A 13,749-nucleotide genomic window follows, 5' to 3' on the forward strand; every position below is an offset into this window, starting at 1 on the left:
GCGAGACAGAGGGAGAGAGAAAGAGGTCATTGGCTCAGTTGTGATAGGATGTTTGACTCACATACTACTTACATTCTACTTATATTGCAAGACATCACTCATTTATCAAGTTAACATTTATTAGAAATGTTTGCTCATCTTGCAGAACACTTGCAGCCCAAGTCACTCACAATCCAAGGTGTTACTGTATCAGGTTTTATGCTTGAAGTGGTTATATTCAGTTCCTGATGAAATGTTTAGTATGGGTCCCTCTATTTTTTGTAGTTTTCTACCAGTGAGAAACTTTGTTTACATTGGTGTTTGTCCTCTGCCGTGGTGCTGTGGGCCTCCTCCCGGGCATAGACTCTTTCATCTGGCCACACTGAGACAAGTGGAGCCATTTTCCAGGGCCCTGTGACCCATTCACGCTGGACCAGTGCCCAGTGAGTGGGTCAGGATTCCTGAGCTAGGGAAGGTCTAGATCTTATTTAAGTAATTAATTATTCCTGACAGGTGATAATTGAAAAAGCAAGTTTTGTGATCAAAGATAATATACTTTATCTATTTAAATTTAAAAAGCAGATGCCAGCTATGAGCACTATTATAGCCAGGGAGATTTTCCCGAAGATATCATTACTGTTAAATAAATTTTGATAGTGCTCTGTAATCAAATACCAAGCAGTCACTAAAAATGGCAATCTAACAGATATTTTTTGAAGATGAAGAATGCTCACATTTATTTTTGAGTGATGTGTTAGATTAGAGGACAATATGAAGAGTAGTTAACTCAGAATGGTAGGATCTGAAGATTTTTACTTAAAACTTTCCCACATCCTTCTTCCCCTGGCCTACGCTGCAGTAATTGTGTATGATTTTGATGATCAGATAAGAAGTAGAGCTGTTTTCATTTTAGAAAATAAATGCAAACACCTGGACTTGACAGTTGTTTGCAGTAATTCTGACGTAGGATTAAGTGTTCTGTTTCTCTAAGTGCTCTACACATTGTTAAGAAACAACTGAAGATAGGGAAGAGCAAATCCCATGGGCAAACCGTTCATAACCAAAACCAGAGGCAGCAACAAGATACACGGACCATTATTCAGACTTGCTTCTAATCAAAGCAGTGTAAATTTAAAGAATGAGCTAATGTTCATTTTTTTGATAAGTTTGAATGTTTCCCACTGCCATATTATTTATAATAAAGAAGAATTAATTATATCAATACATTGTGGTACATTCCTTAAGGTTCTGTTAAAATGGAAGATTATGTAGAGTATTTTGCAACCTGGAAAAATTAACATTTGAGTGAAGTAACTGGCAATTATAATTTTTGTTTGTTTGTTTTGCTGTGCTGAGGGTGGAACCCATGGCCCTACCCATGCTAGGCAGGCGCCCTGCCCCTGAGCCAGGGCATTGGCCCTGTATTATTATTTTTGTACCATGAGTGACGCATAATAAGCACTCAGTGTGTAAGGAGTAGCCCCAAACTTGTCTGAAAGCTCTGTGAGGGAATTTCACATGTTGGAATTTTTGTGCCTCTTGTCCCCTGAAGCATCCAGTGAAGCAGGGCGGGCAGGGCACACTCTGGAGGAGCTGATGGGTTTACTCTGCTTCCGGCTAGGATTCTATCCAAACTACGGAAGATGGGATGGAAATAGTCTCCTGTTTAGAGCTCGATGTTTCCATGTGCATATACATGTGTAAAAACCCAATGACTGTGTGCTTAAGGTTAAAATAGCTTTGGTGTTAGGCTTCAGAAAATTTTTTTTTAAATGGCCCATTCTATTTTTTAAATCTAGAGGGAGTTAAACAGGCTAAACAATACATAAGGCGATCAGGAAAGAATCCCTTATGTTCTTCCTTGTTAAGATTTCTAGTCCTGTCATTGGGATTTTTGTTTCAAATTCCAAATTAAGCTAATTTGTTTTACTTTGTCTTTTGCAGAGGTAAAAGTAGCAGAATTTCACAAAAGAATCAAAGAGGCATTTGAAGTGTTTGACCATGAGTCGAATAATACAGTGGATGTGAGGTTTGGAAAATATTTTTTGTTGTAATTATAAATTACTAATACAATTCATAAATAGAGGAAAGATCTTTTCTTTTTAATTGTACCTTGGATTTAATACACGATTTAAAATATTCATGTTGGGGCTGGGGATTTAGCTCAGCAGCACAGCGCCTGCCTGGCAAGTGCAAGGTCGTGAGTTTGATTCCCGGTACTGGAAAAAAACCAAAAAATTTGTGTTCCTGTGCCCTATAAAAGGTCTTTGCTAACTATTTCTTTAAGTAAATTCCGTTTCTTGTTTCTTGTAGACCAGTGGATAGAATGGAATCTCATTGCCTGTTCCAAGCTATAGATTATGAACTGTGTAAGTGAGATGAGCTCTACTGTAGCTTCATGCTTGGCACACGGTGGTACTCAGTAAACATTTCTTGAGTGAATGAATGGAAGTTACTTTAAAAAATGTATAGATTTGTATTATCAAGCCATGGACAGGATATTGCAAAGAAAGAAGTATTTTTAAAATGTTAAAAATATTTTAAAATTGTAAGCTTTTTTTTTCTTTTTTTGTCTTTTTGAGACAAGGTCTTTTTATGCAGTACACGCTGGACTTGAGCTCACTTTGTAGCCCAGGGTGGTCTGGAACTTGCAACAATCCTCCTGCCTCAACCTCCCAAGTTCTGGGGTTACATGCATGTGCTATGCTCCTCATATTAAGTAGCAAAAAGAACCAAAAATGGAACATTAAAAAATGAAGACATGAGTGGGGCATGGTGGCACATGCCTGAGATCCCAGGACTCAGGAGGCTGAGGCAGGAGGCTTGCCAAGAGTTCAAGGCCAGCCTGGGCTACATAGTGAGTTCAAGGTCAGTGAGTTCAAGGTGAGTCTGAACTACATAGTGAGACCCTGTCTCAAAAAAAAAAAAAAGAACACATGAATATTAGTAGATATGTAACAGAAGACAGAAGACAAAGCAAGGTGAAAGATGGAAGAAACCACACAAGTCTGATAGATATTGTAGGATCCCTGTGGCACACAGGAAAGAAAAGTGATGAAATGGTTGTTTTAGGAGGCCAGGCAAAATGAGGGTCGTTTAGAGGGCTGACAGCCTCAAGACTTAGCATTTAAGTGGGATATGGTGGCACACACCTGTAATTCCAGTACTGAGGAGCCCGAGGCAGGAAGATTCTGAGTTTGAGGCCAGCCTGGGCAATTTATCAATTTATTGAGACTGTAAAAACAAACAAACAAGCAAAACACCAGAAAAAACAAAAAACCCACCAAAAAACATTTGGTAGCTCAGTGTGAGGTCCCTGGGTTCAATCCCCAGTAACACACACACACACACACACTCACACACACACACACACACACACTCAGCACTAAGTGCAGAGGACAGCAAAGTAGTAAGACTGAAAAGAAACTGTGAGGAACTTATAAACCATTCCAGTACTAGTCAGCGACTAAGTGCTTTAAACTTGAGCTAACCTGAATGAACAGTATGAGACCTTATTTATGCCAGCTTGCAACTATATGTACTCCTTAGTCTCTTACACCTGGAGGTACAGGACTGGTAACTACAATCAGTTTCATGGTTCTGCTGTAATACTTTATTTGTTGTCAGCATCATCCTTAGTTTTGTGGTGCTGGGACTGAACCCATGGTGTTACATCCACTAGGCAGGCACTCCTGTCATGGGCCCAGCCTTCCACATGGCCGTAGCCTAACCCTCAGTCCAGTGTTGGTTGATACCCACCACGGTGTGTGTGGGGCTCACTACAGTGGTGAAGGTGGAGAAGGGAGTGAAGCTCGTCTCTTCCGCACCTTGGCCTGTGTGAGCCTTGGCCTGGTGTGAGCCTTGGCTCAGCCACTGCTGAAGAAGTGGAGGGTTCCGAGCAGGGCCGAGTGGCCTCGAAGACAGAGGAGTGGGTGAAGCAGGGGTGGTGGTGGTGGAGGGTTGTGGTAGCCCTGGACAGCAGTGTGAGTGACTGGCCATACCAATGGCAAGTGCTTTGATGCTGAAGGGTCCTCCTGGGGTGGGGAGAGAAGTCTTGTTAGAGAAGCCAGGAAAGGTGCAGCTGCACGAGGGAGGCGGGAAAGACAGAAAGCAAAGCACTTGCTTTGGACTCTGGGTCTGACAAACCACCTGCAGTTGGGAGCTCAGGGCTCCGTGCGCTCCTCACTTTAGTGTTTTTATCTGTGCAGTAGGACAGGCGTCCCCAGCCTTTGAGACAAGGCAAAGACAGGTTGCTCAGGGTCACCTCGGGTGTTTCTAATTCTCAGGCTTTTGCTCCCCTATGGGGTGCACTTTCTCTCACGCCCCTCCTGCAAGGGCTCTGGGCTTCTCCCCTGTTTGTGGGCCCCTGACAGAAGTGGCCGCGAGAAAGACGCCCAGGTCACTCAGAGCTGCCCCGCCAGCCAGGCCTTTCCTGTTAAAAGGGCCAATTCAGGAAAAATAAACATGTTTATGGGCTGCATCTTTTTCCCATTCCAAATTAAAATAACTTTACTGAGGCCTTGAGGAAAAGTGTATGTTTTTACAACGTAAGTGCTCTACTTTATTAAATAAAGCTGGTTAGTAAGAAACTTGGCATTGTTTTGCGCATGAAAATATTACTGTTAAGCATTTCAAGGAGCAGCAACACGGATGAGTGAAGCTCTCTGGTCCTTATTCCTTACGTTAATTGGGAAGGCACTTTCCAGTGTATAATGCGTGTTCTTTCCCCCAATGCTGGTACCATCGTCACCCACCTGTTACAAACTGAAAGTTGAGGACTGAGAAACAGAGCCCTTTGCGGAGGATACACACGGCGTTGACTGCAGAGTTGGAAATCATGCCAGTCTCTGCTGTTGAGCAGCGTCTTCCAAGCTGGCCATCCACCCGCCCTGGGGGCTCTGGGAATTGCCATGAGTGGCGTTGGTGCCTGCCTTGGCCAGCCTTGGCTCTCTCTCCATCTGTGAAGGCGGTTAATACATCTGGAATTTATCTTGGCCTGTGATTAAAAGTGAAAGTCTAAATAGGCTTTTATTTTTCAACTTATTAAATAGGGCTTTTTAAATTGACTTCTTGAATCGTGGGACCTATTTCATAACATGCTAAATTTTGTTACTCTTCTTTTTAAATACTTTAATTAAGGATTAAGGCAATATCTTATGTAAAGATGGAGGTGTGTAAAGAAGTGTCTTTGAGTGGATGGAGACAAATGGCTTGCCCTGGGCATGGGTGACAGCTGGTCTGAGAGGTGACCAGGGCCTGGGCTGTGGCCTCCAGAAAGTGCCTCCTCATCCTTTAGAGGAGATAGGGTGTCATTTCTGCTGTGCAGCAGGCCTTGGCCTCCTCGGAGGAGAGTTTTATGGAGGTGGCTCTCCCTTCCTCTTATCTCTGCTGTACACCAGTGGAAAGATTTAATTTGAAAATTTATCACATTATGTAGAAGGGAGGCCTGGTACTGTGACTACCAGGCAACCGCAGTTGCTCACTGCTGGCTAAAACATTACAGAAATGGACCCTTCTGCTCTCCTCAGGCCTGGCAAGGGCAGCGGCACGTCTGGAACCAGACTTCCTGGGTCCCGTCCCAATTCTGAGACTGGACTTACTTATTTTTTTTGTGCCTCAGCATCTATGTTTGCCTCAGAGGATTAGTAGTGTAAATAAAGAGTTCTCAAAGTAGGGTTTGGGGGGCCCCTGTATGTTGTTAAGACCCTTCCAGGTGGCTGTGAAATCAAACTACTTTCAAAATGAAGCTATGACAATATTAGCTATTTTTGTTCCCATTTTTTCATGAATGTCTATTGAAGTTTTGCAAAGCCTACTTGATATGTAATATTACAACAGATTGAATGCAGAACTAGATACAGAAATCCAGCTGTCTTCTCTTTATGCCAGACATTAGAGGGATTTGTACATGCAAAACAGTACCATTCCTCCAGTTAAATTTATTTTTTGTTTTGGAAACTATAATTATACTCATAAAATTATGTTATTTATGTAAACATATAATGGGTTTATGTATTTCTAAATGAGTTAATGAATACATATTTTTAAAATGTGGTTTAATTTCAAATATGGTAAATATAGATTCATATAACTCACATAAACAAAAGCTCTTCAAGGACCTCAATAGTTTTTAAGAGATGTAAAAGGAGTTGTGAGACCAAAAAAAATCTGAGAGTCACTGTTGTCAGTGGACATTTTTCAAGCTCTCAGAACACTGTTAACTAGTGATAAATTAGGTTGGGATTTAAAGCTCAGAACAATATTAGCTATTATTATTATTCCATTTTATATTCTTCACGTGAATAATTCAGACTTCTTTCCTCCTGTTTAATCTGGATGATTAATGTTGTATTACACATAATAAAACCCAATACATTTTTATTTATTTCTATGTGTATTATTCTTTAAGTTCTGAAGCATTTGTTTTTCCTTTCCATTTTCTTTATTAAATAGTTTTTTGTTTGTTTGTTTGTTTCTATTTTTTGTTTTTGAGACTGAGTCTCACTGTGTAGCCCAGGCTGCCCTTGAACTCACAGTGATTCTGCCTCAGCCTCTAAAAAGCTGAGATTACAGGATGTGCCACCATGCCTAGCTATTAAATACTTTTTGAAACTTTGCTTCTTGAAAAACATCAGGCAGGTTTTTTTTTTTTTTTTTTTTTTTTTTTGGTTTTTCTCCAGTACCGGGAACTGAACTCACGACCTTGCGCTTGCCAGGCAGGCGCTTTGCCGCTGAGCTAAATCCCCAGCCCTCAGGCAGGTTTTTAACACCACTAGTTAGGGACATTTTGATTTTGCCACAATTGAATCATTGACCATAATATATTTTCTTTTTTCTTTGGCTTTGTTTTTGAGGCAGGGTCTTGCTATACAGTTCAGGCTGGCCTTGAACTAAGAATGTAGCCCAGGTTGGCCTCAACTCATGATGATCCTCCTACTTCAGCCTCTGGAGTGCTGGGATTACAGGCATGTGCCACCATGCCTGGCCCATAATACATTTTCACTTACATATTTTCCTGCTCTTTTCTTAGAAGTCAGTCAGTAAGAATGATTGGAAATTAACTGAATAGATAATAAATGCACACAGTAGAAAATTCTGAAAGTAAAAAGAATATATCATGTAACTGATACCCTATACCTCTTAACTCTTGGTTGTCCAGTTTTGTTTTGTAAAGGCAAGGTTTTCTCCATGTTTCTCTAATTCTACTGGAGATAGTTCACATAAATATATGTGTGTTTATTTTCGATGGTGGTAAAATCTGAGTACCATAAATGTTGCCATGGCAACCATTTGTAAGCATACAGTTCAGTGCATTAATGTGAACATAATTGTGCACTCACCACCACCACTCATCCCCAGGGCTTTTGCATCTTCCTAGACTGAAACTCTGCACCCACTTAACAATAACAACTCATCCCTCTCTCCCCCAGTTCCTGGCAACCATCGTTCTGCTTTTGTGTCTAGGTATCTCACAGAAGTGGAATTGTACCCTACCTGTCCTTTTGTGTCTGGCCTATTTCACTTAGCATAACGTCTTCAAGCTTTGCCTGTTAGCACTGTCAGAAAATCACCTTCTGATTAAATCCCACTGTGTGTTCTACCACACTGTTAGTCCACCCTTCTGTGGATGGACCTATGAGTTGTTTTCACTTTTTGACTATTGTGGATATTACTGCTATCAGTATTAGCATACAAAGATCTGTTTAGGTCCCTGCTTTATCTATTTAGCCTTTTTTTTTTTTTTTTTGGCACAGGGTTTCACTATGCAGGTCAGCCTGGCCTTGAACTCACTTTGTAGCCCAGGCTGGTCTCAAACTCTCAGTGATCCTCCTGCCTCAGCCTCCCAAGTGCTGGGATTATAGGTGTGCACCACCCCGCCCAGCTAGATTCCTTGTGTTAATTCTTTTTATTCTTCTAAATGTAACTAGAAGTGGAATTGCTGCATTATGTGATAGTTCTGTTTGTTCCTCCCCAAACTCCCAGAGCTGAGGACTGAACCCAGAGCTACAACCCCACAGCTTTTTTATTTTTGAGTCAAGGTCTTGCTAAGTAGCTACATTTCCCAACCTGGGTTCAAACTCCAGATCCTCCCTCCTACCTTAGTCTCCCAGAGTCCTGGGATTGCAAGGCATCCACCACCATGCCTGGCTCTGTTTGAATTGTTTGAGGAATACCGTAGTATTTGTACAGCAGCTGCACCATTTTACATTCCCACCAACAGTGCAAAAACTGTTCCAGTTTCTCCACATCCTTGCCAACAGTTGTGATTTTCTGGTTTAGTTTTGGTTTTGGTTGCTGTTGTTTTTTAATAGCCATCCCTGTGGCACAAAGTGATACTCACTGGGGTATTAATTTGTATTTCCTAAGTGATCACTAGAGGTAAGCAACTTTTCATGTGCTTATTGGTCATTTGGACATACTTAGGAGAAATGTGTATTCTACTCTTTTGCCTGTTGTTTTTTTTTTTTGTCTTTTTGAGACAGGGTCTTGCTGTGCAGTTCAGGCTGGCCTTGAGCTCACTTTGTAGCCCAGGCTGGTCTCAAACTCGGAATAATCCTCCTGCCTCCCGAGTGCTGGGATTACAGGTGTGTGCCACCATGCCCGGCTTCTTTTGCCAGTTTTTAATTAGGTTGTTTTGTTCTTGTTCTCTTTCTCCCTCTCTACATATATATACACATATATATACATACGTATATATATACATACATACATATATATACATATATACACATATATATACATGTATATATGTGTATATATGAGTGTGTATATGTGTATATACACACACACACAAACACAATTTTAGGATATAATTTTTTTCTTTTGGGGGATTTGACACAGGAACTCACTTTGTAATTCTTAGTGGCTTTCAACTCACTATGTAGCCCAGGCTGGCCTTGAACTGATGGTAATCCTTTTGCCTCAGCTTCATGAATGCTGGGATTATAAGCATGTGCCATCACACCTGGCTGGGATGTGTATATCTTTCACACAAATAGTAAGATACTATATAAGTCATTCTGCACCATGCTTTTCTCACTTATCAGTATATCTTGGTGATTATTCTTTCTTAGTACCTAAGTATCTTTCTATTTCATTATATGAATAAACAATAAAAAATTAAATTAATCTCTTAAAAATGGACATTTAAGTTGTTTTGAGGCTTTTGGTATAGTGTTATATGCTACAGAGACTATCTTAGTGTGTATATCATTTTGTAATAGAATTTTTCTCTAGGATAAATTCTTGGAAATTGTCAAAGTGTATGAATATTTTTGGTACTTGTTGCTATCTTGACAATATCATCTCACATTGTATTCAGTTGTCTATGTCTTCTCTCCCTCTTAAACAAAGTTTAACTATCAAATTTTGAGACTTTTACCAATGTGGTATGTGAAAAATAGAAACAGTGTTAATTTTCATTTTCTGAATTTTGAACATCTTTTGTATCTCCAGTGACTATTTATAGTTTTCTTTTGTTTAAACAACATATTCTCTTTCCCATTGAATTACTTACAGTTTTGTATATTATAGACCTGAGCCTTAAGCTGTGATATGTATATATCATCTATCTTCTCATTCTGTTTTTCTTTTCTGGAGGTCAGATATTAAAAATATGTTTATATTTATTAAGTTGTACATCTTTTGAATATGAATTTAATTTTTGGAAACAAAAGCCCTTTTGTTTTGCTTTTGTTTTTGTTTGCTGCTGGGAATAGAACCTAGAACCTCCTGCATGCTAAGCAGGGACTCTACTACTCAACTACTTTCCCAGCCCTGATAGTAGTTTTAATAAGATAAAGTTGGCTTACCCTGAATAAAGCTAAATTGTTTTTCAAAAATAAAATAAAATAAAAATATACCTCACCAGGAATGCCTCTAAAAGTCAAGAACCTAATTTTTCTTTGTAGCTAATTTTTTTCAAATTTAATTGGAAAGTAATGCTAGTCTTATTCACAAACAAATCTGGTTTTAAAGTAATCTTATATTCTTTCATTTTTGAATTTTTTTTGCATTTTAAAATTGTTATGCATTTTAGATATCATAATGATAACATTCATCATAGAGAACATGTACCTGTACATGATACATCTTGCCTCTTCTTTTTCCCCACTTCCCCACCTGCCCTTTAACCTCTTGCCTCTCCTTATTTACAAAAGCTTTGTTTCCATAATTTCCTTCTATTTTTTCTTCTCCCTTCTTAGCTTTCCCTATCCCCCTTTCCCCTTTTCTTGTTCCACATCCTATTTGAATATTTTCTTCCCATTTCCCAATATCTGTTATACATTTTGGTTCTTATTTTCACTTTCGGTTTCTCACGCCAGAGAAGCCATGCAATATTTGAACATGTGTGTCCCATTTATTGTACTTAATAGTATGATTTCAAAGTCCATCCATGTAGTGAGAAATGTCTCATGCTTATCCTTCTTTATGGCAGAGTAGTACTGTGTTGTATTAAAAAAATAGCCATATTTTCATTATTGATTCATCAGATGATGGGCACTTGGGCTATTTCCAAGATTCAACTGTTAAAAATTGTTCTACTATAAGCATGGGTGAGCATGTATACCTGTAGTATGATGCTTTTAATTTTTTCTGGAAGATACCAAGAAGAATAGCTGAGTCGAATGGGACCTCCAACCCTAGTCTTTTCAGGAGTCTCCACACTGATTTCCACAATGGCTGCACCAGTCTGCACTGCCATCAACAGTAGAGAAGGGTTCCTTTTTCCCCACAGCCTCGCCAGCATTTGTTACTGGTTAATTTCTTGATGATAGCCATTCTGTCTGGGGTGAAAGGGAATCTCAGCATTGTTTTAATTTGCACTGCTCAAATGACCAGTGATGTTGAACATTTTTTCAAATATTTATTCCCCTTTTCTACTTCATCTGTGAAGTGTGTATTCATCTTAGATGCCCATTTTTGGATGGGGTCTTTAAATTTGGGGGTCTGATTTTTTTTAGTTCTTTGTATATTCTAGGGAAGATAGGACAAAAAATTTTTCCCACGCTGTGTGTTGTCTCTTCACTCTGTTGGTGGTTTCTCTTGCTATGCAAAAGCTTTTTAATAAGATGACATCCCAGTTGAGATTTTTTGTGATAGTTCCTGTGTAATCAAGGTTTTGTTCATAAGTCTTTGCCTACCCCAGTGTCTTCAAGAGTTCTACCTATTCTATCTTTCAGCACCTTTAGTGATTCTGTTTTAATATTTAGATCTTTGATCCATTTCAATTTTAGTTTAGTGCATAGTGAAAGATATAGGTCTAATTTTCATCTTTGGCATGTGGAAAGCCAGCTTTTTCAGCACCACTTATTAAAGAAGCTATTCTTCTAGAGAAGCTATTTGGCTTTTTTGTCAAAGACAGGGTGGCTGAGTATGTCTGGAGTTGTTTCTGTACCTTCTAATGTGTTCCATTGAGTCTCAGGTCTGTTTTTATTTTATTTTATTTTATTTTATTTTGCCAGTACCATGCTGGGTTTCTTTGTTTGTTTGTTTTTTGTTTTTATCACAGTAGCTTTGTAGAATAATTTCAAATCTGGGATTGTGATGCCCCCTGCCTTACCTTTGTTGCCCAGAATTGCCTTTGCTATTCTAGGTCTCTTTGGGTTCCAAATGAATTTTAGCATTGTTTTCTCTAATTCTTTGAGATATGCTTTTGATATTTTGATTGAGATTGCATTAAATCTGTATAACACTTTTGGAAGTATGGCCATTTTCACTATATTGGTTCTTCCTACCCAAGAGCAAGGGGTACCTTTCCATTTTCTGATATCCTCTTCAATCTCCTTCTTCAGAGTACCGCAGTTTTCAATGTAAAGGTCTTTTAATTCTTTAGTTAGATTGATTCCTGGGTATTTCATTTATTGGGTGCTATTATGAAAGGTGTTTTTTCCCTGTTCTCTCTCAGTAAGTTTATTATTTGTGTAGAGAAAGGCTATTGATTTTTGAGTGTTGAGTTTGTATCCAGCTATGCTCCTGAATTTGGTTATTAAATCTAGAAGTCTTTCTGTGGAATTTTTGGGGGTGTTCTTTGTAGAGTATCATGTCATCTACAAATCATGATAATTTAACTTTTTCCTTTCCTATCCTTATTCCTTTTATTTCTTTCTCTTCTCTACCCTGGCTAATATTTCCAGAATATTGAATGAGTGGTGACAATAAGTATCCTTGTCTTGTTCCTAATTTTAGAGTGAAACTTTTTAGATTTTGTCCACATAATATGTGGTTGGCTGTTGGTTTGTCTTAAATGGCTTTTATCAGATTGGGATAAATACTATATATTCCAATTTTCTGTAGGGTTTCTATCATGAATGGATGTTGGATTTTGTCAAATGATTTTTTTTGCATCTATTGAGGTGATCATATGGTTTTTGTCTTTGGCTCTGTTAACATTGTGTATTACATTCATTGATTTGTATATGTTGAACTATCTCGATATCCCTGGGATGAATCCTAATTGGTCACAATGTGTAACCTTCTTGATGATTTGCTACATCCTCTTTCCCAGAATCTTCTGTGTCCCAGAAATCTTATTGAGGACTTTTGTGTATATGTTCATTAGGGAGACTGGTCTGTAACTCTCTTTTTTCTTTCCCTTGTTTTGGTATTAGGGTAATTCTTGCTTTCTGGAATGAATCTGGGAATATTGCTTCCCCATTTTCATTAAAGAGTTTGAGAAGTAGTGGCATTCATTCTTTAAATTTCTTGTAGAATTCAGCAGGGAATCCATCACGGCCTGGGCTTTTCTTTGTTGGTAGGTTTGTAAGTACATCTTCAGTTTCATTGACTGATATTGGTTAATTGAGAATTTTTATATCTTCTTGATTCAGCTTTGGTAATTCATGTAAATATGGGAATTTGTCCATTTCTTCTGTGTTTTCCATCTTATCAGATACAGGTTCTTAAAGTAGGTTTGATGATCTTTTGGATTTCTGTAGGATCTGTTTTAATTTCACTCTTTTCATTCCTCATTGGATGGATTTGAGTCTTTCCCTTTTTCTGATGAGGTTGGCTAAGGATTTGTCAATTTTATTTAATCTTTCAAAGAACCAACTCTTCCATTCATTTATTTTCTGTACTGTTTTCTTAGTCTCCATTGCATTAATTTCTGCTCTGAACTTTATAATTTACTCCCTCATATAACTTTGACTTGCTCCTCTTTTTGTAGAAACTGGAGGTTCATTAGGTTGTTTGTTTGAGCTCATTCTGTTTTTCTGATATGGGAATTCACCATTGTAAACTTCCTTCATAGAACTGACTTCAATGTGTCCCATAAATTCTGGTATGTCGTATTGGTATTACATTTAATTGTAGAAACTGTCTCATTTCTTCTTTAATTTCATCTGTGACCCATTGGTTGTTCAAGAGGATGTTTTTGAATTTATATGTGTTTATGAAGTTCTTGTGTTTTTTCTATTGATTTCCAATTTCATTGCACTATATTTTGATAATATGCCAGGGATAATTTCAATTCCTTTGCAGTTACTTAATCATGTCCTATGAGGTAGTATATGGTCTATTTTGGGAAAACATCCCATGTACAGTTGAGATGAATGTGTATTCTAATGTTGTGGGGTGGAACATTCTGTAGACATCTATTAAGTCCATTTGTTCAAAACTTTGGTTCAGTTCTGATATTTCTTTGTTGATTTTTTTTTTGTCTAGTTGATCTGTCTGTTTGTGATGGGGTATCTAGTTCCCTCTTAATTATATTAGGCTTATTTGATTTTTCATGTCTGTTAATATTTGTCTTGTATAGGTGGGTCACTG

At 38.4% G+C, this 13,749-nt stretch overlaps 1 protein-coding gene across 1 annotated transcript in view; it reads left to right on the forward strand.

Moving 5' to 3' along the window:
- Nucleotides 1–13,749, forward strand: part of Efcab2 (EF-hand calcium binding domain 2) — a gene marked incomplete at its 5' end in the record, with an annotated part of 123,540 nt that overhangs the window by 45,993 nt on the left and 63,798 nt on the right. The window contains 1 exon segment of the mRNA XM_013520411.1: nt 1,924–2,008. Within this exon segment, the coding sequence (XP_013375865.1) occupies nt 1,924–2,008 (85 nt within the window).

This window comes from Chinchilla lanigera, unplaced genomic scaffold (assembly GCF_000276665.1).
Source record: "Chinchilla lanigera isolate Chin_1 unplaced genomic scaffold, ChiLan1.0 scaffold00005, whole genome shotgun sequence".
Lineage (NCBI taxonomy): Eukaryota > Metazoa > Chordata > Mammalia > Rodentia > Chinchillidae > Chinchilla > Chinchilla lanigera.